This window comes from Schistocerca nitens, chromosome 6, assembly GCF_023898315.1.
Source record: "Schistocerca nitens isolate TAMUIC-IGC-003100 chromosome 6, iqSchNite1.1, whole genome shotgun sequence".
In the NCBI taxonomy this organism is placed as follows: Eukaryota; Metazoa; Arthropoda; class Insecta; order Orthoptera; family Acrididae; genus Schistocerca; species Schistocerca nitens.
The window spans coordinates 466,014,279-466,040,743 of record NC_064619.1 but is presented as its reverse complement, the minus strand read 5'-3'; the positions used below and the strand labels follow the sequence as shown (position 1 = coordinate 466,040,743).

Genomic DNA, 26,465 nt, shown 5'->3' with positions numbered 1-26,465 from the left:
AATACACAAAATTACACACACATTCCAGCTCCTGTAGCATGTATTATGTTTATTACTTTATGTATCTTCTACAGAGCCTCTGACAATGAGATACCAGTCCGGTAAATTAAAAACTCATACACACACAAATGTTTACCTTCCAATAATGCTGGAAGCTCATTTCCAAGAAAGTCTAGGTAATGGTGCCCTGAAAGACAGTACAGTAACACAACATGCCCGGCTGACTATCATACAGTACCACACACAATACAGAGAAGTGTTCTTAAAAATGTGGGCTTTTCTCGGACCACTGATGTGAGTTATGAGTGTTACCAATATTGTCACAAGTGAACATGGCTTCACCAATAAACAGAGTTAATTGGGATTACTCAGTGATTTGCAATCAGCCAATAACATAGTTCCAATAATCTACCTTCATCTCCTTCTGGAAGATGTTGAATCAGCTGTAAATGTTGAGAGATGTGCATATGAAATGTCCCTTATATTCTTGTATACGGAATACCGACATTTGTAGAAATTCTGCATGTGCTTGTTAGAAGACCGCGAATTCTAGCAACTGAATAATGCCTTCTACTTCAGTGACACACTGTACATTTGCATCTTCCAATGAGAGAGGGCTGCTGCGCATTGCACAGTTTCACATAGTTATACGAAAATACAAGTAGACACTCTTGACTCTGTTAACCTTGTGGTTATGGAATCTACCACCACATTCTCTACAAGCAGCAGCAGTGTTTCCAATACAAAACCTGTGCACAAATATCATGTTAGCATTTGCATAAAAGATACACCAGATTTGGCCAATAAATCACAGTTGAAAATTTTGAGTTATATAAACTCGGGCACAACCTCACTATTTGAACTACAAACAAAAATGACAATAGATAAATAAAACCCATAGCAATTGGAGAACAAACACACTATATTAGAACTTACATCTATAAGCAGTGGTGTCTCTGTTACCAATAAAAACTTGACACGTGTTATGGAAAGTTTTATTCTAATTGGACTATATTACCATCTTGGACTATATTACCATCTCCTAAAATACTAAGCATTCCTACTGCAATACCTCAAAGTTCACTGTCATATTGAAGCAATGTTTCAACAAGTTTCATACTCAAGAGCCATCCTAGTGAGGAGAATGAGTAGGAAATTTAAAACTTTACTCCACGACAATGTTGTTATTCGACTGACAACCCAATAAAACTGCATCAGCTGGAACATTCATTTACTACATTAGCAGCCCCTTAAAATAATTCATTTCATGCTTGTACACAAAAAATGTGAGCACAACGGTATCTCTGAGTGGGTGAAGGAGTATAGTTGTTTTTGAAGCACACACTAATCAGTAAAGGGAGAGAACAAATTTATGTAAAAAAACAACATGCTGTTGATAATCACGAAGTCCTTTAAGACACCCCACCACACTTGCAACATTATGATTTTTGGAGGCTTCAGGTCTTTAATATACATCATTACACATTTACTTCCAATATTATCCTCTATGTATTGTGTGTATAAATATGTATGTGGTGCTACAGAAGAATGCTGAAGATTAGATGGGTATATCACATAACTAATGAGGTGGTATTGATTTGAATTGGAGAGAAGAGAAATTTGTGGCACAACTTGACTAGAAGAATGGATCGGTTGGTAGGGCATATTCTGAGGCATCAAGGGATCACCAATTTAGTATTGGAGGGCAGCGTGGAGGGTACAAATCGTAGAGGGGGACCAAGAGATGAATACACTAAACAGATTCAGAAGGATGTAGGCTGCAGTAGGTTCAGGGAGATGAAGAAGCTTGCACAGGATAGAGTAGCATGGAGAGCTGCATCAAACCAGTCTCTGAACTGAAGACCACAACAACAACATGTATTGTTCTAAAAAGTATCAAACTACGGAAATTCCAGTTTGGAATACCAACAATGTAGGAAAAAGAGATTGCAACTTACCGTAAAGATGACACATTAAGTTGCAGACAGGCAGTATTAAAGCATGCTTACACACAAGCTTGCAGTCAAAGCCTTCATAAGAAAAAGAAACGCACACCATTCATACACACAAGCAAGCACGCCACACACACATGACTGCCAACTCCAGCAGATCTGACCAGAACGCAGCTGTCATGTGAAGTGGAAACAGCAATCGGGAGGAATAGGGAAGGGGAAGAGGAAGGGATATAAGTGTATGGGTGAGGGAAGAGAGGAGTCCTGTTTGGCAGAGTGTGCAGGGACTAGACTGCCAATAGGCACAGCGTCAGGAGGTAGTTGGGCAGGAAGGTGGGGAAAACAGAGCAAAAAAGAAGAGGAACAGGGAAAGATGAGTCAGTGCATTCGCAGTGGGTAGCAAACAAAGAGGGTGGGTGGTGAGAATAATGAGGAGCTGGTAAGATGCGGGGACGGAAACAGTTGGATGGAGGATGTGGGGTCAATATGTTATTGTAGGTCGAGACCTGGATAATTACAGGAGCAGAGAATGCGTTGTAAGGATAACTCCCATCTGCACAGTTCAGAAAAGCTGGTGGTGGAGGGGAAGATCCAGATGGCTCATGTAGTCAGCTCCTGATGCTGCAGCTGTTGGCAGTCTAGTCCCTGCATACTATGCCAGACAGTGACCCTCTCTCCTCCTACCCACACAATGGCATCCCATCCCCTTCGCTGCCTCCTCCAGATTGTTGCTTCCATTCCAAGTGACAGCTGAATTCTGGTCCAGGCTGCCAGAGTTGGCTGTCATGTGTATAAGAGGTGCGGTTTCCTCAGTGTATGAACGGTGAGTGTTCCTCTTTCTTTTTCTGATGAAGGCTATGGCATAAAGTGTCTTTTAATAGTGCCTGTCTGCAACTAAAGGTGTCATCTTTATGGTAAATTGCAATCTATCTTTTCCGACATTGTCTAAGTTAAGTATTTTAGAGTTAGAGTTGTTACTTGGCTAGAATTCTGATTAATAAGGTGCAACTGACAAATCAAATCTTGTGACTGCCCTGCTGACTATGCTATCAAGCAGTACGCGGGTGTGACACACAGATCTACCACTTTGCTTTGAACACTCCATATTTGGCTAAATAGCGTTTCCACAGTGATTACCATATCTGGACTTCAGAGCCTTCAGTATGTGTCCTTCATTATCTTGCTTCTCAACTGAACTCCCTGTATTGCTTTATCATTTCACTGCTCTGAAAGACTGTTGCACACCAAGCCTGAATAGGTCATAAGCCAAGAGAAGACAGCAAATAAAAATTCCATCACAGTTGTAATTTAGTCCATAACAATTAATCTGGTCAATACACAACTAGGTGAAGTGTAAGGTGGTGTTGAAGAAATGATACTACCTAACTCAGTTTTGTAGTTTTCCATTTCACGTCAGTTGGCATCATTGACTCTCAGAGGACCAGCCATTACTGGCAAAATGAAAAATTTTATATTCTTTACAAAGAAAATGAAGTTAAAAGAGCGCCAAGTAACTTAAAAATAAGAAAAATGCGTGTAAATTTCATGTAACTGCAACCAACTGAAAGACCATGCAGTTGCAGCAAACAGCATAAATGCAAAAGCACACACAACTGTAGCACAGTATTATTGCTTATTATGTATCTCTCTGTATTTGAAAGAAGTTCTTCAGTCATAGCTACAGTTCACGGAAATGAATGTGGTTTCACAAAACGATCTTTTTATCAAAGAACAAATTGTTGCTAAACATAAAGCAGAGTACAAATGTAGAGGTTCTTTCCTGCGAACAACTGACAGCAGTACAACAATTATCTATGTTACACTACAATTATCTACACTACATAACAATGGCCTAACAAAATTAAAAAAATTTTAGCTACTTTACCTCAACCCATAAGATGATATTAATTGCAATATAAATCAGAAAGGCGCACTACAGTGATTTATGCCAAAGATTTTAGAATATCAACATAACTGTTGGTTCTAGTGGGGACATAAAAAGGAAATCTAGTCCTTTCCTGAAGACTGAAAGAAAACACCAAAAAAAATTGAGAATGCTTGGAGAGGCATACATTGGATACAAGACAAAGTTGAAAATTACTCTTAATACTTCACGAGTGCATTGAAAACTAGATCCAGCATGCTCTTGAGAGTTTTGTCAGAAATCCATTCAAGAAAGTATTTTCATGAGTTTTTTCTGGTACAGGCAGACAGTACTCAACACTTTCTGGAAAATGTGTTATGGGATCAGTACTTCTTAGTTGTCACAGTGGTTATCCTACTCAGCAAACATTTTGTGTTACTTTTATAATTTTACTATCTGTCAAATGTATTACATTTTAACAATATATGACTAGATGAACATTCAGACTGTAACTCAAGTGTGCCCACTTGTTGGGCTATGTTTGTTTTGTTTTAGGGAACAAAAACAAGTAGGGTCATACACGCCCACATCAGAGCTGTACAACATGAAGACAAAGAGAGGAATTAAGAACGACTACACGTTAATCTCAATTGACAGAAGAGAAGACAGATAAAAAACAGGGATGTGGAGAAAGGTCTATAAAATACACCATAGAGAAACAGAAGTCATGAACTAAAAATTAAATGGCCTTCACCATACTGCTACGATGGATAAAAAGTAAAATGCAGTGACAGCCCACGCACCGATTACTAAAACGGCCAATAACTCAGACAGCAAACACAAATGAGATCATAAATGGTTAAAAAAACGGCATTCCATCAGGAAATGGCAGGCAGTCAAAGGTTGAGTGAAATGAGTACAACGTGTTGGGGAAGCACCACTTACCAAAGGGCAATGGCTAAAAAGACAGTGCCCAATACACAGTATAACTAAAATGATCTCCTCATGGTGAGATGGCTGACAGTTCGTTGAAGCCACTGGGAGAGGCTTAATAACCTAGAGTTTGTTCCCATGAAGGGAGAACCAGTGGTGGTTCCAAGGTAACACCACCTCCTGACAGGTATCATCAGAGGGAATGTAACTCAACTAGTGGGCTGAGGTTTGAGAACTGCAGCCTTGGCAGCAGGGACAGTGCCCTCGTTTTCCATCAGACTGGCGTGACCAGAAACTCACATGAACATCACAGTGGCTCCGTCAAGAGTGAGCAAGTGACAGCTTTCCTGGAATTGTTGAACTAAGGGATGGATGGTGTACAGCATGCAGAGGCTTTGAAGGGCACTGAGAGTGTCGGAGCAGATGACACAATTGAAAAACCTGTGTCGCCAGATGTACTGCATGGCCTGATACAGGGTAACGAGCTCTGCTGTAAACACTGAGCAGTGTTCCAGAAGCCAATACTGAAAAATGTCGGTGCCAATGACTAAGGCACACCTGAAAACCACAGTCAGTCTGAGAGCCACCATTGTACACAAAGGTTCCATCGTGAAGTTCTGTCCGAAGGTCATGAAACTGAAGATGATAGAGGAGGCTGGAGAAGTGTCCTTAGGAAGTGAATGAAGGCCAAGGTGAACAAGGACCGCCGCATGAAACCAAGGTGGTGAAGGGTTAACACCCACCAAGAAAGTTGCAGGTAGTGTGAAGTTAAGCTGCCAAAGCAAGAGCCAAAAGCAAACTCCAGGAAGTAACTGAGAAGAGGGATGTGCTCCATACTGGCTATCATAGGAGTCATCGAAAAAGGAGGCATAGGATAGGTGGCCATGATGGCAGACAAACGGAATGCATATCTGCCGAGGGGAAAGTCACGGCGACAGGACGTCGGTAGTTTGACGGCTTCTGCATACAGGCTCTCAACTGGGCTAGAGTAAAAGGCACCAGTGGCCACACAGATGCCATGATGGTGGTTAGTACTGAGATGGCATAACAGGGAAGGACATGCAGATGCGTGAATGAAACACCCATAGTCTAGTTTCAAACAGATAAGGGACCGGTGCAAATGGAGGAGTGGTTCGATCTGCTCCCCAGGAAGTACCATTGAGGGCACGTAGGACATTTAGGGACTGCCTATAGCAGGCTGACAGGTAAGACATGTGGCAGGACTAAGAAACTTTCCTATCAAACATGAACCTCACGAATTTCGTAGTTTCAACAAATGAAAGAGCAATGGGCCCAAGACGTAAAGACAGTGGAAGAAACCAATTGCACTGCCAAAAATTCATACAAGTGGTTTTGTCAGTGGAAAAATGAAAGCCAGTGTCAATGCTCCTTGAGAAAACACGATCACGACATTGCTGAAGACACCTCTCAATGAGTCAGGTCCATAGAGAACTGCAATAGATGGCAAAATCGTCAAGAAAAAGGGAGCTAGAGATGCCTGGTGGGAGACAGGCCATTTCAGGGTTAATGGCGATAGCAAAGAGGACGATGCTCAGGACAGAACTCTGAGGTACACCTTTTTCCTGGATAAAGGTGTCCAACTAAGCAGAACCCAAACATACCTTGAAAACTCGGTCTTAGAAATTCCTGAAGGAAACGGGGCAGGCGGCCACAGAAGCCCCATGTGTATTGTGTATGGAGAATACCATTCCTCCAGCACGTGCCGTAGACGTTCTCCAAATCGAAAAACGTGGCCAGTGTCTGGGATTTCCGCAGAAAACCATTCATGAAATGGGTGGACAACGTTACAAAATGGTCAACTGCAGGACAGCGCACTCGAAGTCCACACTGTGCAGTGGTTAGTAAATTGCGAGACTCAAGCCACCATACCAGCTGGGCATGAATCACCTTGCAAACAAAGCTGGTGAGAGAAATGGGGCAGTAGCTGGAAGGAAGATGTTTGTCTTTACCAGGGATAGGTATAGGTGCGACAGTGGCTTCACACCAGTGTCTGGGAAACGTGCCCTCTGCTCTGATGCAGTTGTACGCATGAAGCAAAAAGTGCCTGCCCGCAAGAGAAAGATGCTTCAACATCTGAATGCAAAAATCGTCTGGCCCTAGGGCGGAAGATCGGGATGAAGTGCGATCATGATCTATCTTCCTCATAGTAAAGGCAGGATTGTAACACTCACAATTCTGAGAAGAGAAGGATATCGCCCGAGCCGCCTCCGCTCGTTTCCAATGGAGGAAGGCAGTGTGATAATGGGAGGAACTTGAAAGCTCTGCAAAATAGTGGCCCAAGGTGTTTGAGATAGCAATAGGGTCCACGATGACATCATCTGCTACTGTCAGGCCGGGAATTGGGGAATGGATCTTGGTCCCACAATCCATCCTAGGATGATGGTTAAAAATGCAGACAGCACATCTCTGAGTGCGAATTGCATCGCGGTACGCCTCTGTCCACCAAGGGACCAGGACAGGGCATGGTACAGAGGAAGTGTGAGGAATGGAAGGTTCTGCAGCAGTAAGGATAACGTTTGTAAGATATTCTATCTGGTTATCACAACTGGGGAAATGTCATTCTACGAAGGTCGCCAGGAAGGAGTAAAGCTTCCAGCCAGCCTTTGTAAGCTGCCAATTGGGTGTGCACGCAGGTGGGGTAGGAATTAGCAAACGGATAGCACTTGGGAAATGGTCGCTCGAGTATGTGTCAGACAACGGACTACTCAAGACAATGGGCAAGCTGTGAAGTGCGGAAGGACAGGTCCAAATGAGAATAGGTGTGTGTAGAGTCTGAAAGGAACATGAGTGCTCCTGTGTTAAGGCAGAGGAGGTTGAGTTGATTAAGAAGGTCAGCCAAGAGGGCACTTCTCGGACAGGTTCTGGGCAAGCCCCAAAGGGGATGGTGTGGTTGAAGTCACCAAGCAGCAGAAAGAGGTGAGGTAGCTGTCCAATAAAGTGGAGGAAGTCTGCCCTGGAGACATTGAATGACAGATGGGTGTAAATGGCACAAAGGGAAAAGGTCACGTGAGGAAGGAAAAGGCGAACTGCAACAGCATGAAGGCGGATAGTCAGGGAGATGAGTTGACTATGAACGTCATCCCATATGAGCAGCACAAACCACCCAGGAGATGGAATGCTGTCTTCAGTGGGAAGGTCAAAATAGACCAGGAAGAAATGCGAGAGCTCGAAGTGGTCGTGAAGATGCAATTTTGTTTCCTGAAGGCAGACAACAAGTGGACACCGAGATTCTAAGAGTAGCCATAAATCCTCTTTGTCTGATCAAAGATCACAAACGTTCCATTGGAGGAGGGTCATGATGAGGAAAAAATGAAGGGGTGTCACCTCAGCTGCTGACGAGTGCCAGACTTCGAAAACTCGCTGTTACAGGGCACAGAGGCAGGAGGATCCTGCTGCATGAGGTCTGCAGAAGCGCTGGCATTCTCCTTCTGTTGGCCTGTGGAGTCCAGGGCAGAAAAATGGATGGTGGTCCGCACCGGCAACATGGAGATTGGCTGGGCAAGGATATCACATGATAAAACCATCATAGAGGATCTTCGAATGGGCGAAGGAGAAGACCATTTGCCTTTGTTTGACTTCTTGGAACCTTTCCACCTGGCAAAGGAAGACTCCAGACATTGGTTCACTGGAGGGACATAGGAAGTATTTACAGGAGTATTCCTTGTGTCATTTCCAGCCTGCCAGTTGTGCAGCTGGTGACTTCAATCCGCGAGACGAAAGTTTGGTGACATGTTGCACAGCTGGAGGAGGAGATGGGGACACTACCATGATGCTGGGCAATTTCACAACAGTGCTAAATTCGATGTTGCATGTCTGCATGGCCATGTTATTTGTGAAGCAAGAACACTACTGTGGGTGCCAAATAGTACAAATAGTAGAACACAGCGTTTCCGATTAACCAACAACTTGTGAGCGACCAAGTAAGGCACTTTTTCCTTCTCTTGGATCTCCTGGACACCCTGTTCATGGAGATATATGGCACAATCATGAGAGGCAGCAGCATGGTCATCACTGCAATTGATGCAGTGGGGAAGAGGAGGCAGAAAATCGCTCTCGCAAGCATCCCTACCACAGGTTACACAATTGGCTGGGTGTCAACAGGACTCTCGCCTGTGTTTGCAACAATGATAATGGTAGCAGCGCATTGGGTTCTGAATATACGGTCTGACTGTGATAACTTCATAACCTGCTTTGACCTTTGATGGAAGAATCACTATATCAAAAGAGAGAAACAGAGTGTGTGTGGGCACTAAGGAGGCCTCTACATTTTTCATCACCCAATGGACTGCAACAATACCCTGATCAGAGAGGTACGTTTGGATTCCTGCCTCGGTCAGACCATTGAGCAACCTAGTGTAAATAACACCACAGGAAGAATTCAGCACTGGATGGGCCTCGACACAAACAGGATAGCCATGGAAGAGCGAAGGTGCAGGCAGTTGTTGTGTTTTATAATCAGAAGTAGTCTCCAAAAGCGAAGTGCCATAGTGTAAATGAAAGCAAGATTTCACAGGGCCAGCAATTGCATCAACACCTTTCTGAATAATAAACGGACTTACTGTAGCAAAGGAAATGCAGAATCTTTGGTGTGACGTCACATGTGCTGGACTGCTGTTGAAATTGATCATCAATATTTTGTAAAGTTTTAGTCTTCAGTTACTTATTTTAAAGTTTATTTGTGTTAGTATTTGCTGTAAAAGTTACTTGGTAGTGAATTTTCATTAATCTCAGTCTGCTTTATGTGTTATTGAATCGACTGGTCTGTTATTCGTGCATGTACTTATGTCATTCATCCAAGTTTCATGCCTCAGTAGTGTGTTTACATTTCGCAACATGTGGTTGCAGCTGTAGCGGTTGTTAAATTCTAACGAGTTTTTTGTGCTCTGTTATACAATTACTAAATTTAGTGGTTTTCAATGGTGTCTCATGAAGTTTGTGGCGAAATAATGGTTTAATAAACTTCTGGAAATGTTTGATCACTGTGTTTTTTAGAGTTTACTGTGCATTGAAGTTGTTTAGTAAATTTCGTGCGGTAGTTTTCAGCTGATATTTCTTATTGTTTCTAGTGAAATATTTCTGTGAAATTTTCATTCACTGTTTTAACTTCGTTGAGTGTTCTGGCGGCTGCTTGAATTATTGATTTTAGCTAATAAATTGTGTGAAGTTTTATTGGTATTAATATTAGTTGTGGTTTAGTAGTATTAATAGAAGTTGTTGCTTTCTTGTTAGTTCTGTACATAGTTCTATTGTTGTAATTGACCTTAGGTAGGTTTTTTCAGTATCTGTAAAATTTTACCATCAGTGAGAAGTGTGGGCTTTGTTGCAAGTTTGTGAGTAGCGGTTTATTGCGTGGGATTTGTTCAATGTATTTTTGCTGGAGGGAATGCAGTGGGGAAGCCAGTGGGCATTCTACTGAGATCCTCTCCCGGGCACGCAGAATCTGTAGTAGAAATAAGCTGACAGAGGAGCTGTAGCATAACATATGTGCCCTTCAGGTGCAGTTGCAACAGGCAAAGGAGGAACTAGATAGGTTGAGGAGGGTGAAGAGGAAGAATGCTGAGGAATGGGAACTGTCAGTTGGCAAGAAAGCAGCTAGAAGGAGGTATTCAGACAGTTTTACTTTGCGTATAGCCTATAGATTTGACCAACTGTAAGAGTTGAATGGAGAGGATCCTCTTGTAGCAGTAGGTGTAGGAAACATGCAGCAGTCCTAAGCAGTTAGGAGGCCTGAGTCAGTTGCAAACTCTAACAGAAAGAAGAAGGTTCTGCTGCTGGTAGAGGTGTGGGCCAGCAGTTGCACGAAGTGTTGGGGAGCGAGTACCAGGTCACCAGCATTGTGAAGCCTTGCTCAGGGTTGGCTCAGGTGACTGACAGCATAGAGGAGTTATGCAGGAATTTTACAAAAGAGGATCAAGAGTCATAGTTGGTGGACCAGGGAAGAGTCTTGATAGGGACAGAGAAAATGATGTAACTGTTGACCTGGTAAAGATAGCTACTCAAACTGGTGTGTTTCAGCGTCATGATAGGCCTCATCTTAATGTGGCTGTTTGGTGTGTTAACTTGGGGCTGGAGAAGGCATTGATGGCAGAGGGCATTGATCACATTGCAGTGGTGCCAGTTGGGTCTATCAGTAGATCGTGTTTCACTAGGCATGGCCTGCACCTCAATAGGTATGGGAAGGGGAGACTAGCAATGCTTATAGGTGACATGGCAGTGGGTGGCGGTGGCATCACTCATGGAAAAATTCCTGTAGTCGTTGGTATTAGAGCTGCACCTTTTTTAGGTTGAAGTCAGCTGATAGGTAAACCTGCTTAAAGGAAGTCCCTGTAACTAAGGGCTTACCTTTCGAGGACGTAATGTTTCTAAGTAGAGAAGAAATTAGTATATTTCATCAAAATTTAAGCGGTATTAAAGTTAGTGAACTGCTTACAGATGTTCTCTCGACATTATTGGTAATTGGAGCACCACTTAAATAATTTGACAATGTAAGAAGCTTCCTTTACCAGGATACAGATTAACTGGCTGTTTTTCAAGGAGTTCCTTGCAGAGTGGGGAAGTGGCCGTGTATGTAAAAAAATATTCCATTTGAGTCCATAGATGTATCACGGCACTGCACTAAACAGATATTTGAATGTTGTGCAGGGGCAGTTGAATTTAGTGAAATTAAATTTCTAATTGTTGTTTATAGGTCCCCTAACTCTAATTTCAGATCATTTCTGCTCAAGCTATGGAGAGTTCTTGGTTCACTTTACAAGAAGTATAAAAAACTAGTTATATGTGGTGACCTCAATATTAATTTTGTATATGACTGCACAAGAAAAAGGATGTTGGCAGATCTAAACTCATATGATCTGATGCAGACTTTTTTCCAACTAGGGTGCAGGGGAACAGTAGCACAGTCACAGACAATATTTATATCCATTCTTCATTACTAGAAGGGCATTTTGTTAGTAAATGAGTGAATGGCCTTTCAGACCATGATGCACAAATTTTAACACTAAAAGGCTTTTGTACTCAAACAAATGTCACATATAATTACAAACTATGTAGGAAAGCTAATCCAATCGCAATACACAGTTTTTTTAAACCTTGTTAAGGAACAAGAGTGGCAACGTGTTTATAGCACCAATAACATAGATGACAAATATAATGCTTTCCTTAACACATTTCTCATGCTCTTTGAGAGTTACTTCCCTTTAGAATGTTCTAAATGGGGTACTAGCAGTAAAAGGCAGTCTGGGTGGCTAACTAGTGGCATAATGATATCATGTAGAACAAAGTTGGACTTATCTCAAAATGTTAGTAGTAATCACAATCGAGCTCAGTAGATCATTACAAACAGTATTATAAGATGCTTAAAAATGTTACTAGGAAGGCAAAGAGTATGTGGTATGCAAATAGAATAGCTAATATACAGAATAAAATTAAAACCATATGGTCAGTTGCTTCCCCCATGAACCATGGACCTTGCCGTTGGTGGGGAGGCTTGCGTGCCTCAGCGATACAGATGGCCGTACCGTAGGTGCAACCACAATGGAGGGGTATCTGTTGAGAGGCCAGACAAACATGTGGTTCCTGAAGAGGGGCAGCAGCCTTTTCAGTAGTTGCAGGGGCAACAGTCTGGATGATTGACTGATCTGGCCTTGTAACATTAACCAAAACAGCCTTGCTGTGCTGGTACTGCGAACGGCTGAAAGCAATGGGAAACTACAGCCGTAATTTTTCCCGAGGACATGCAGCTTTACTGTATGATTAAATGATGATGGCGTCCTCTTGGGTAAAATATTCCGGAGGTAAAATAGTCCCCCATTCGGATCTCCGGGCGGGGACTACTCAAGAGGACGTCGTTATCAGGAGAAAGAAAACTGGCATTCTACGGATCGGAGCGTGGAATGTCAGATCCCTTAATCGGGCAGGTAGGTTAGAAAATTTAAAAAGGGAAATGGATAGGTTAAAGTTAGATGTAGTGGGAATTAGTGAAGTTCGGTGGCAGGAGGAACAAGACTTTTGGTCATTGATGAAATGTATGATGAAATAAAAGAAATTATTCAAGTAGTGAAGGGAGACAAAAATTTAATAGTCATGGGTGACTGGAATTCAAGAGTAGGAAAAGGGAGAGAAGGTAACATAGTAGGAGAATAAGGATTGGGGCTAAGAAATGAAAGAGGAAGCCGCCTGGTAGAATTTTGCGCAGAGCATAACTTAATCATAGCTAACACTTTGTTTAAGAATCATGAAAGAAGGTTGTATACATGGAAGAACCCTGGAGATACTAATAAGTATCAGATAGATTATATAATGGTAAGACATAGATTTAGGAACCAGGTTTTACATTGTAAGACATTTCCAGGGGCAGATGTGGACTCTGACCACAATCTATTGGTTATGAACTGTAGATTAAAACTGAAGAAACTGCAAAAAGGTGGGAATTTAAGGAGATGGGACCTGGATAAACTGAAAGAACCAGAGGTAGTACAGAGTTTCAGGGAGAGCATAAGGGAACAATTGACAGGAATGGGGGAAAGAAATACAGTAGAAGAAGAATGGGTAGCTCTGAGGGATGAAGTAGTGAAGGCAGCAGAGGATCAAGTAGGTAAAAAGACGAGGGCTAATAGAAATCCTTGGGTAACAGAAGAAATATTGAATTTAATTGATGAAAGGAGAAAATATAAAAATGCAGTAAATGAAGCAGGCAAAAGGGAATACAAACGTCTCAAAAATGAGATCGATAGAAAGTGCAAAATGGCTAAGCAGGGATGGCTAGAGGACAAATGTAAGGATGTAGAGGCTTGTCTCACTAGGGGTAAGATAGATACTGCCTACAGGAAAATTAAAGAGACCTTTGGAGAGAAGAGAACCACTTGTATGAATATCAAGAGCTCAGATGGCAACCCAGTTCTAAGCAAAGAAGGGAAGGCAGAAAGGTGGAAGGAGTATATAGAGGGTCTATACAAGGGCGATGTACTTGAGGACAATATTATGGAAATGGAAGAGGATGTAGATGAAGATGAAATGGGAGATAAGATACTGCGTGAAGAGTTTGACAGAGCACTGAAAGACCTGAGTCGAAACAAGGCCCCGGGAGTAGACAACATTCCATTAGAACTACTGATGGCCTTGGGAGAGCCAGTCATGACAAAACTGTACCATCTGGTGAGCAAGATGTATGAGACAGGCGAAATACCCACAGACTTCAAGAAGAATATAATAATTCCAATACCAAAGAAAGCAGGTGTTGACAGATGTGAAAATTACCGAACTATCAGTTTAATAAGTCACAGATGCAAAATACTAACGCGAATTCTTTACAGACGAATGGAAAAACTGGTAGAAGCGGACCTCGGGGAAGATCAGTTTGGATTCCGTAGAAATGTTGGAACACGTGAGGCAATACTAACCTTACGACTTATCTTAGAAAGTAGATTAAGAAAAGGCAAACCTACGTTTCTCGCATTTGTAGACTTAGAGAAAGCTTTTGACAACGTTGACTGGAATACTCTCTTTCAAATTCTGAAGGTGGCAGGGGTAAAATACAGGGAGCGAAAGGCTATTTACAATTTGTACAGAAACCAGATGGCAGTTATAAGAGTCGAGGGGCATGAAAGGGAAGCAGTGGTTGGGAAAGGAGTGAGACAGGGTTGTAGCCTCTCCCCGATGTTATTCAATCTGTATATTGAGCAAGCAGTAAAGGAAACAAAAGAAAAATTCGGAGTAGGTATTAAAATTCATGGAGAAGAAGTAAAAACTTTGAGGTTCGCCGATGACATTGTAATTCTGTCAGAGACAGCAAAGGACTTGGAAGAGCAGTTGAACGGAATGGACAGTGTCGTGAAAGGAGGATATAAGATGAACATCAACAAAAGCAAAACGAGGATAATGGAATGTAGTCAAATTAAATCGGGTGATGCTGAGGGGATTAGATTAGGAAATGAGACACTTAAAGTAGTAAAGGAGTTTTGCTATTTAGGGAGCAAAATAACCGATGATGGTCGAAGTAGAGAGGATATAAAATGTAGACTGGCAATGGCAAGGAAATCGTTTCTGAAGAAGAGAAATTTGTTAACATCGAGTATAGATTTAAGTGTCAGGAAGTCGTTTCTGAAAGTATTTGTATGGAGTGTAGCCATGTATGGAAGTGAAACATGGACGATAACCAGTTTGGACAAGAAGAGAATAGAAGCTTTCGAAATGTGGTGCTACAGAAGAATGCTGAAGATTAGATGGGTAGATCACGTAACTAATGAGGAGGTATTGAATAGGATTGGGGAGAAGAGAAGTTTGTGGCACAACTTGACTAGAAGAAGGGATCGGTTGGTAGGACATGTTTTGAGGCATCGAGGGATCACAAATTTAGCATTGGAGGGCAGCATGGAGGGTAAAAATCGTAGAGGGAGACCAAGAGATCAATACACTAAGCAGATTCAGAAGGATGTAGGTTGCAGTAGGTACTGGGAGATGAAGAAGCTTGCACAGGATAGAGTAGCATGGAGAGCTGCATCAAACCAGTCTCAGGACTGAAGACCACAACAACAACAACAACAACAACAACAACAACAACAACGTGGTCAGTTGGGAAGGAAGTGTGTGATTAGCAGCACAAGGTCAACGATATAAAGTCAGTTCGTAGTAAAAATATTTATGTTACTGAAAAGTCAGATATATGTACAGTATTTAACAATCACTTTCTGAGCATTGCTGGTGAATTAAATAAAAACTTCATTTCTACAGGGAGGAAAACAAATAACTCTCTTGGAAAATGCTCATCTGTGACAAGGACAAGGGGAGATTGACTCAATAATTAAATCACTGAAGACTAAGGACTCTCATGGATATGATGGAGTGCCCAGCAGAATATTAAAGTACTGAGCATCACACGTTAGCCCTGTATTTAGTCATATTTGTAATTTTTCCTTTGGGAATTGTCAGTTTCCTGAACGATTGAAGTACTCAGTAGTAAAGCTGCTTTATAAAAAGGGAGAAAGGGATAATGTAGACAATTTTAGACCTATTTTTATGCCATCAGTGTTTGCTAAAATTATCAAAAAGCCTGTGTATGAAAGGATAATTAATCATTTTATATCACATAATTTGCTATCAAATGTACAGTTCAGCTTTAGAAGTTGTTTAACAACTGAAAATGCTATGTTCTCCTTTCTCTGAGATATTGGATGGATTAAACCAAAGGTTTTGAACATTAGTCATTTTTTATTTATTTAATTAAAGCATCTGATTGTGTTGATCACAAAATAATGCTCCAGAAGTTGGACCATTACAGAATTCAGGGAGTAGCTCACAATTAGTTCACCTCATACTTTAACAACAGACAGCAAAAGGCCATTATTCACAGTATTGAGAAGAACTGTGATATGGGGCCTGTGTGGGATACTGTCAAATGAGGAGTGCCCCAGGAATCAGTGTTGGGGCCACTCCTGTTCGTTATTTATATAAATGATATGTCCTCTAGTATTACAGGTAACTCTAAAACATTTCTGTTTGGTGATGACACTAGCTTGGTAGTAAAGGGTGTTGTCTGCAATGTTGGCTCTGTTTCAAATAGTGCAGTTCATGACGTTAAGGACATGCCTTGTAGGAAATAAAGTAATGCTAAATCATAGCAAGACTTAGTTTTTACAGTTTCTTACACACAATTCAACAAAATCCGACATTTTAATTTCACAGAATGGGCATATGATTAGTAAAACTGAACAGTTCATATTTCTAGGTGTTCAGATAGATAGTAAACTGTCGTGGAAAGCCCACATTTAGGATCTTGTTCAAAGACTTAATGCTTCCATTTTTATTATTCAAACGGTATCTGAAGTACGTGACTGTTCGACATAAAAAAAGTCTACTGTGCTTATTTTAATTTACTTATGTTGTATGGAATTATGTTTTGGGGCAGCTCATCCCATTCTAAAAGGGTATTTTTGGCTCACAAAAGGGTAGTTCAGGCAACAAGTGCTGTCAGTTCGCGAATCTCTTGATGACCCCTGTTCATTAGTCTGGGTATTTTGACATTAGTCTCATTATATATATTCTTTACCATCGTTTCTCGTTAACAATATCACCTTATTCCCAAGAACTAGCAGCTTTCACTCAGTTAATACTTCACAGAAATCCAATCTGCATTTGGATCACACTTTCTTAACTATTGTGCAGAAAGGTGTGCAGTATACTGCTGCATCAATTTTCAATAAGCTACCACAAGAATCCAAAAAATCTTGGCAGAAATCCACGCACTTTCAAATTGAAACTGAAGAATTTCCTCACGCGTCAGTTGTTCTATTCTGTTGAGAAGTTCCCTGAAAAATTAAGCTGATTCTTATGTTATATTGTCGACTGTGTCTACTTAAATTTATGGCTTGATATTTTGGGGTGAGGAGGAGGGGAAGGGGGTTGTTGGATTAGACTGTACACTCTTCACAATAGTTATAAAGCCAAAACTGTGCAGTAATAACCACCATGAAATGAAGGATTTTTTAATCTAACTAATGACAGCCAGTCCAGCACATTATGATTTGAAAAGGTCAAAGGAAGAATTATGTACCCAGTCTTACGGACATTATTCCAACTAACATCCAGGGCAGGTAAATAGCAAATCCAGTAGAAAAGGCACAGAGATTAATCATTTGAGAAATAATATGGAAAAACAAATTACGTAATTTTTCTAAAAAGTCTTGCGTTTAAAGACTGGACCTTGGAAATTGGTTGGATAATTACGTGAATGACATAACCCTGATTCAGAAGTGTCACGTTTTCAAACACAACAAATGAAGAAATATGATTACAAGACCTCCATAAAAGAATTCCTGAGCAACTTTCCAAAACTACTATCACATTACTGCAGGAAGCCCCCCCTCCCCTCCCCCTCTAGCTGTACCCTGAGCCAATAGAACAATCTAAATTACAGATTTTCAGAATCCGGAAAGAAAATGCAACATAGAGAATGTTCTAAACTAATCAGGTCACCTTTTAACTTCATTTCCAGACCAAGTAACTTCTGTTTCATATTTTGATATGATCACTACTTCATTTTAGAGCTGCATGTTGCACATGTGTGTCTGGAACATTTGATGCATTTCATTCAGTTCTATGTCTCCTCTCCAATAAAATTCGTATTTTGCTACTTATACAATATTTTTCTACAACAACAATATGATAGCTTCAATACTCAACAAGTTAACTGTGATACCTTAGGGGGAAAAAGCATTTTATTTCACATGAGCATCCTTGTAAAATATAGTTTTTTAAAAAGTTCTACTGCCACATACACTCTCTAATAACAAATAAAGACTTCACCAAAAAGTCTGTGTACCAGAAAAATATTCATCTCACATTTATGACATTTATGTTCAAGCAGATGTGTGTGTTTAAATATTGAACATCAACTGAACATACTACAGTATTAAACATGCAATGGGAAGTGTATGAACCATATTACAGTAAAGGTACCGCATGAAAGTAAAAAGCAATACAGAAAAAGTTGACAGTATACTAACCACAACAGAACAACTATCCTGGCCAGACTTCTTGTCCTTTACATAGCATCCCATTGGAAAGCCAGTACTGCAATATGTATTCCCATAATCCAATGGGTAGCACCATGTGACAGGCATGTTATCTGGAGTTAAATTTGGAAAGTTATACACAGTTATAAAAGGAAATTAATATCAAGTGTCACTTACTAAGCAAGTTTAAGTATACTGTTCAATGTAAATTCAAAATGTCTTGCAGAAGATTAGCACTGTTCACTACCTGTGTGGCTTTGTTGCAACCTGGATCTTTCTCGATTAGAAAGGAGAGAAGCAAACACCAAATGACAGAAACAAGATAAATATGTACAGCGTACAGACATGTAAAACTGTAACATATTAAGGAAAGGATGCCCCAGGAGGAAAGTACTCTTCAAGGAAGGGATACTGCCACATGATAACCGGAACGAAATCCAAATCAGAAAGCAAGACCATCAATAAAGCACACAACTTAGCACTGAAGATATGTTTAATATTAACACTAACAAACAGACATAAGAGAACTGAAGTATTGGATGGAGCACACTGCTATTTATAAAAACATCAAATAATGTTGAACATTCAAACATTACAAACATAAGAAATTTCGAGAACCTTACAAAAATGATACTACACAACAAATAAGTGCTACTGGTTCGGCGTGAACTGGTGACCAAGAGCATCCCATCCAACGATGTTAACCGCTATACGATATGGTATGTGGCACCGTTTGTGGCATTGCTCCCTCTCTTGGGGAAACAGCAACACACTGTTTCAGAAGTTCTCATCTGAGCCAAAAATAGCTACCTGGATTTAGATCTAGTCAGTAGTCTTCCATATAGTAGTGCTGACAGATCCTTTTGTTCTGCCTGTATTGTCACATTCTCTTCACTATGATTAGCATCAAAGGCAGCTTCTCCCATTGAAGCTTCTCAGTTGTTGAGCAGGTCTTCAATTCCTTTGAGTGAGAAGCACAATTGTAGATCTGCACCTCAGTACTGTAGTATGGCTTCACACAGCAGAAAAGAACAATTTCTCTTTCTTTCTTATCTTCATGGTCAAGGGTCATACCCCTCAATTTTGTTTACGACATGCAACTAGCAATGAAAGATATGGTACAGCCCAAAGTAGCACTGAAGTAACTTTTCCGGTAGTCCCACTGGCACAGGTGTAAAAATTCATACAAAGTCTCCCACACTGTATCTCTCTGGTCAGCAACTGGCATTATAACACTTTCAGTCTTTTTCCTAGGCATTCAGGATCCATATGCGAGCGAGTTGTCTACTTCTTTAGTCCTGGTGATGAGATGTTTCACACAGTCATCCTGAGCATTGTCAAGTTGAAACAGGAACAATGTCCCCTCTCCCCAATGACTTGGCCTCGCGGCCATGAAGCAGAAAACACGATGTGAAGCATGTAGTGTCTTACTTCGCTGTGTAGTGTACGAATGTCGCAATGAGCAGTACTGTATCTCAATCTCTTCATTAGACATCAACTACATCAAGAGTATATCTTCCAATGTCCTCCATAGAGAAGTGTGTGCAACAATCAAACAACAGTACATCTGCACGATCCTCCTGGATGAATGACTTCTAAAATGTAAAATTTAAAAGTTCAGCCTTCTTTTTCCTGTCTTCTATTGCCACAACAGACTGGCCGACAAGTGACTGGATACAAGCCTTCGAACCATTGAATGATTTTACACAGGACCAGAATTTTCTAAGGTTCTGTGCAAGATTTATTTTTTACGGTGGAGATTCTTGTATGGTTTACGCATTGATCTTTTTAGAGACACACAAATTTCTACTAACCTTCGTCTGCGGAAATTTTCATATTCTTTTCCAAACTGAGAGTGCAACAATCTCTGCTTCCTCAGCATTTTTTGAATTTTGTTACTAAACCACAGATGGTCTTCTCTGTCCTTAATCCACTTCCTTGGCAGACACTTCTCCAGAGGGAATTTTATAATCAGTTTAAACGTTGCCAATAAGTCCACCACATCCGTCATAGTGGAACTAAATGATGTCCATTCACTGTTTAATTAGGACACTCGCTGCTATGATGAATCATGATCACTATTTCCTTTCTCTATACTGAGACTGTTGACAAAGTCAGGCCTGTTTGTAACTACACTGTCTAAATTATTTCCACACAGTTTGGGTTGTTGAACAAGCTGCTCAAGACCGGTTCTGGGAAACAGTGTTCAGAACTACTTTGCAAGACTGTGTCAGTACCAGCTACAGGAATCCACACACATCTCAATTTATACTCAGTAGCTTGACATTGCATGATCGTGGCATATGCACACTACTGAGTGCAGACTTCCTTTGAATGATTCTACAACTGTTATGACATAATTGGGTAGCTGGTAAAAACATCCAAAGATTAACTTGAGTTCACATAGGCCTGTTGCTTGTGTCCTGATAACTTCACAGTTAGCCTCAATTTTAAACTTGACAGACAATATTTTTGTTGACTGCAATGAATACCCCCCTCCCTATGGTGTCTAATCAGTCTTTTCAATATGTGTTATGTGCTTCAAACATGGCTCCGAGCACTATGCGACTTAATTCCTGAGGTCATCAGTTGCCTAAAACTTAGAACTACTTAAACCTAACTAACCTAAGGACATCACACACATCCATGCCCGAGGCAGAATTTGAACCTGTGACCGTAGCGGTCGTTCGGTTCCAGACTGCAGCGCCTAGAACCGCACGGCCACTCTGGCCAGCCTGTTATGTGCTTCGTTGCATGTTTTGTGTGTGTGTGTGTGTGTGTTATCCTTTCTTAATGGTTTGGTTTAGGACAATGCAGGCAAAGTAGCAAGTAATTGAACAGTGTGTTCTGAATGGCAATGCCAATACTGTAATTATTATTATTATTATTATTATTATTATTATTATTACACATATGTAAGGCCACACGACAATCACGTAAATCGTCTACTTGAGGTGAAGTTTTCTTAGATGCAACATTTCTTTCATTATTCTCCATGTACTTTCTTCCTTTCATCTGACCAAGTTGTTCCTATCTTGAATTCCTTGAAATCCTGGAAATCCTGGCTCACTATCCGCTTGATAACTTTGTCCTTGAATGTTTGTCTGTCATGTACACCGAAGTGATAAAAGCAATGGGATAGTGATATACACATACACAGATGGCGATCGTGTACACATTTTTTTAAAGGCAGTGGATTGGCAGAGCTGTCATTTGTATTCACATATTTCAAGTGAAAAGGTTTCCAATGTGATTATGGCTGCATAACGGGAATTTACAGACTTTGAATGTGGAATGATAGTTCCAAGGGCCACAGTGTCAAGATGTGCTGAGAATACAAAATTTCTGACATTACCTCTCACCAAGAACAACACAGAGGGCGATTGTCTTCACTTAACAACTAAGAGCAGCAGCTTCACACATGGAGTTGCTAATAGAGAAGAAACATTACGTGAAATAACCACAGAAATCAAAGTCGGATGTTCTACGAATGTATCCATTAAGTCAGTACGGCAGAATTTGGCGATAATGACTAATGGCTGCAGACAAGCGATCAAGTGCCTTCATTAACAGCACGACATTGCCTGTAGTGCCTCTCCTGGGCTCATGGCCATATTGGTTGGACCCTAGAGGACTGGAAAACCGTGGTCTGGTCAATTAAGTCCAATTTCAGTTGATAAGAGCTGATGGCAGGCTTCAAATGTGGCACAGATGCAATGAAACTGTGGACTCAAGTTGTCAACAAGATTCTGTGCAAGCTGGTGGTAACTCCATAATAGTGTGGGCTATGTTTACATGGAATGGATTGGGTCCTCTGGTCCAACTGAACCAATCATTGACTGGAAATGGTTATGTTCAGCGACTTGGAGACCATTTGCAGCCATTCATGGGCGTCATGCTCCCAAAGAACAATGGAATTTTTATGGATGACAATGCGCCTTGCCACCAGGTGACAACTATTCAACAAAATGGCTCTGAGCACTATGCGACTTAACTTCTGACGTCATCAGTCGCCTAGAACTTAGAACTAATTAAACCTAACTAACCTAAGGACATCACACACATCCATGCCCGAGGCAGGATTCGAACCTACGACCGTAGTGGTCACGCGGTTCCAGACTGAAGTGCCTAGAACCGCATGGCCACGCCGGCCAGCGATCACCCAACGTGAATACTGCTGAGCATTTATGGAACATACTTGAGAGATCAGTTTGTGTACAAAATCCTGCACTAGCAACAGTTTTTCAATTATGGATGGCTATGCAGGCAGCATGGCTCAATATTTCTGCAGGCAGCTTACAACGACTTGCTGAGTCCATACCACATCAAGTTGCTGCACTACGCTGGGCAAAAGGTCAGACATGATCTTAGGAGGTATCCCATGACTTTTGTCACCTCAGTGTATATCTGGCTCTGTTATGTTAGCATTCTTCAGGTCTTTTCTGACTTTGGTGATCCACTTCATGTTCTTAATGCTTTCTGTGCACCTTAAGATCTGGCATTCTGTTCACATGCTCATAAAGTTTCTGTTGGTTTTTCTTCATGTCACTTTTATTCAGTCTCGTGTTTCTTCTGCGATCTGTACCCTTTCTCTGTCTTCAAGTCCTGGAATTTTTCTGATGATTCTTCTCTCTATTTTCCCGATATTTTCTAGTGCGCGATTCTAATCCATGACCAGCATTTCTGATGCATATAAGGTCTCTGGAATAAGAACACTATTGTAATGTCTCACTTTTACATAATGTGTTAGGCATGATTTCTTGTAGATGTTTCCAGTATGTCAGAATACTCTACTTATCTTTTGATTTCTCTACTTGTGAGCTACTTTCTCTATCCGATTTGCCTTTTTTCATCTCCCCAGCATATCTGAAATTGTGAACTCGACCTCACCAGAGTGTTTTATGATCTTTTTTTTTATGCATCTTTTTGCTTTGACATGCATCCTGTTTTACCGAAGGAGATCTATAGCCAGACATCTTCAGCCTTATCTTTCAGGACAGCTATTTGCTTACTGCAGTTTGTGTGTCATCAGTGAGTATTGCCAGATTATCAGTGACTGCTAGACAGCCAAAATCCAGTCCTGTGGTTTTCCTTCCTAGCCTCATCAGCTTGTAAAATCTCTCTATCCTCAGTTCTTTCTCCCATTACTTGACAATCCTGTCTAAAAGTTTACTGAATAATAGTGGTGAAATACCATCGCCCTTTCTCACTCCTAATCTTGAAGGTTTCCTACAACTTATTTTTAATTTAATTTTAGATTTTGTGTTTGTTAGTGCCTGTCTGATAATGTTCACTGTCTTATCGTCACAGCCACTCTCTTTTAGTTCTTGTGTCAGTGATAGTCTATCTATGGAGTTACATGCATTTCCAGATAAACAAAGTGTGCATAACATCTCTGCTTCTTACTGCTTGGTATCTCAGGACTGTCTTCAAATTGAGTATCTGTTCAGAACAGGATCTTCCCAGTCTGGAGCCTGCTTGTTATTCTCCTATCTTGTTTTCCTGTTTGATCTGTGTCCTATTTGCAGATACTGTGTTTTTTGTGGATGATGCGGCAGTATGGATATCCCTCTGTAGTTGTTAACACTGGTCCAATCGGGCTATCCCTTTTAAGTAACAGCACACTTCCAGTCTTCTGGTATTAATTCGGTCTCCCATATGTTTTGAATGATATTTGTTATTTCTCTGATGGTAAATGTCATCTTCTCCTGTTGTTTAGCCATTTTTCAGTTTCATGATTTGTCTCCTTATCTCCAATCAGTTCAGAACAATTCAGTAGTTCATTGAAGTATTTCTCCAGTGTCTTACAAGCTCTCCTTTTTTTTCAGAAACACATATTTTGTGACTGATATCCAATGATGTTTTAAAATATAAGAAAAAAGATAAATTGTTACTCACCGTGAAAATGACATATTGAGTAGCACAAAAGCACAATAAAAAGACTGTTACATATTTAGCTTTCACCCAAAACCTTCTTCACAAAAGGAAACACACACACACACACACACACACACACACACACACACACCTCATGACCAGCCCATGTGACTAGCATCTCTGGCAGCTCGGATCGCAATGCGACTGTCATGTTGAACGGAAGCGGTTATCTGTAGGGAGGGGGGGGGGGGGGGAGGGAGTAATAGCAGGATATGGGTGGAGGGAGAGATGAGTGCTGTCTGGTGGGTGTGCAGGACCAGAAGGAGACATGACAAGACTGTCACCACATGTAGTGTCAGAAGGCCATGGGGCAAGGATATGCCTGCGTGAGTTGGGGATGGGATGTGGGGGGTGAGGGTGGGGCTGGGGGGGCAACAGAACACGAGAGGACCAGGGGAGAGGAAAGATAGGCAGGTTTGCTGGCAGAAGACGGCACACGAAGAGTGTGGTGGACATTATTAGGGAGGAGATGATACAACGGAGTGGGTAGAAACTGTTGCATGAAGGGTGTGGGGACAATAGGTTACCACAGGTTGAGGCCAGGATGATTTCAGGTGTGGAGAATATGTTGTCAGGGCAACTCTCATCTACACAGTTCAGAGAGGAAGATCCAGATGGCCCACGTTGTGAAGCAGTCATTGAAATCAAGTTTATTATGTTCAGCTGCATGTTATGTCACAGAGTGGTCCACTTTACTCTAGGCCACAGTTTGGCAGTCGCCGTTCATCCTGGTGGAGAACTCCTTGGTAGCCATACCAATACAAAAAGCTGTGCAACTATTGCAGCAGAGCTGTTATATGACATATCTTCTTACACAGGTGGCTTGGCTCCTGTTGGGGTAGGATAAACCTGTGACCTGGAATAGGAAGACCTGGGTGGGTGGATTGGGCAGGTCTTGCACCTGGGTCACACAGGGATCATATCCTTTGGCAAGGAGTTGGGATTGGGAGAGCCACAGTGGTGGAATAGGATGTTGTGTAGGTTGGGTGAGTGACAGAACACCACTTTAGGAGGGATAAGAAGGATCTTGGGTAGGATGTCCCTCATTTCAGGTCATGATGACAGGTAAACCAAGCCCTGATGAAGGATATTGTCCAGTTGTTCCAGTCTGGACTGCTATTGGGTAAAGAAAGGGGCACTCCTTTGTAGCTGGTTCTTGGGAGTGGTGGGAGGATTGAGGATGTGTGGGGAAATGATACAGGAGGTTTTTTCAGACTAGGTCTGGGGGATGAGTGCCTGCCGCCCCTGGATGGCCATGCTGTATGGGAGGGATGTTTTGGTGTGGAAGGGTTGACACAGCTGTCAAAATGCATAGTAGTTGGTGGGTTTAGTGTGGACATAGTTATGGATGGACCCAACAGAGGAAATAGAGCAATGTCCAGAAAGTTGGCATGCTGGATAAGGTGAAGCGGATGGCAGAGAAGGTGTTGAGGTTGTGAAGGAACGAGGATAGAGTGTCTTGGCCGTGAGTCCAGATCATAAAGATATCATGGCCGAACCTGAACCAGACTAGGGTTTGGCATTTTGGGAGGCAAGGAAGGTCTCCTCTAGGTAGTAGGTTTGGAGTTTGAAGAATGTTGCAAAAGGTGGTGCTCAACAGCGGAACGACCAAGGGCGTAAGGGATATTGGTGCATAGGGAAGTGGCATCAACAGTAACAAGTGAGAATCAAGCAGATAAAGGGACAGGGATGGCGGAGAGTTGGTGTAGGACAAGTCTCTATCTTTAAAGTGGGAGGCTACAATACAAGCAACTGGTTAGAGATGTTAGTCAACGAGGGCCGAAGTTCTTCCAGTGGGGGCAAAATAATCTTCTACAGAGCAGAGAGTCCATTTATGACTCTGGAGAGAGGTTCTGGGAAGGGCCTAAGGCTTGATGCAGGTATTTCAGGTTGTGTTGGACTTCTGAGATGGGATCACTCTAGCAGAATTTACAAGTGTAGGTGTCAGACAACTGGGACAACTGGCAGAGGCCTTTCACCAGGTAGTCACTACAATTCATAATGATAGTGGTGGAACCTTTGTCTGCAGATAGAATGATTATGTCAGGGTTTGTTTTGAGGCAGAAGGCTTCTGCCAATAATCAAACTCCTCCTCATCCTATAAACCATGCAAGAGTGATCCCAAACTAGAACTCCATCATAACCTACTACTACTACTACTACTACTACTACTACTACCACGTGATCAGGCCCAGTGGACTGCAGGCATCTACAACTTTCCTCCTCCACTGTATTCTGTCCATTGCTGCT

The 26,465-nt window shown here is 41.6% G+C and overlaps 1 protein-coding gene across 1 annotated transcript in view; it reads right to left on the bottom strand.

The window, feature by feature from the left end:
- The window catches only part of LOC126262222 (transmembrane 9 superfamily member 2), a 135,094-nt gene that overhangs the window by 70,814 nt on the left and 37,815 nt on the right, over nucleotides 1-26,465 (bottom strand). Inside the window, exon 5 of the mRNA XM_049958669.1 lies at nucleotides 18,270-18,391. Coding sequence (XP_049814626.1) covers nucleotides 18,270-18,391 — 122 coding nt within the window. The remainder of the gene's footprint in view (nucleotides 1-18,269; nucleotides 18,392-26,465) is intronic.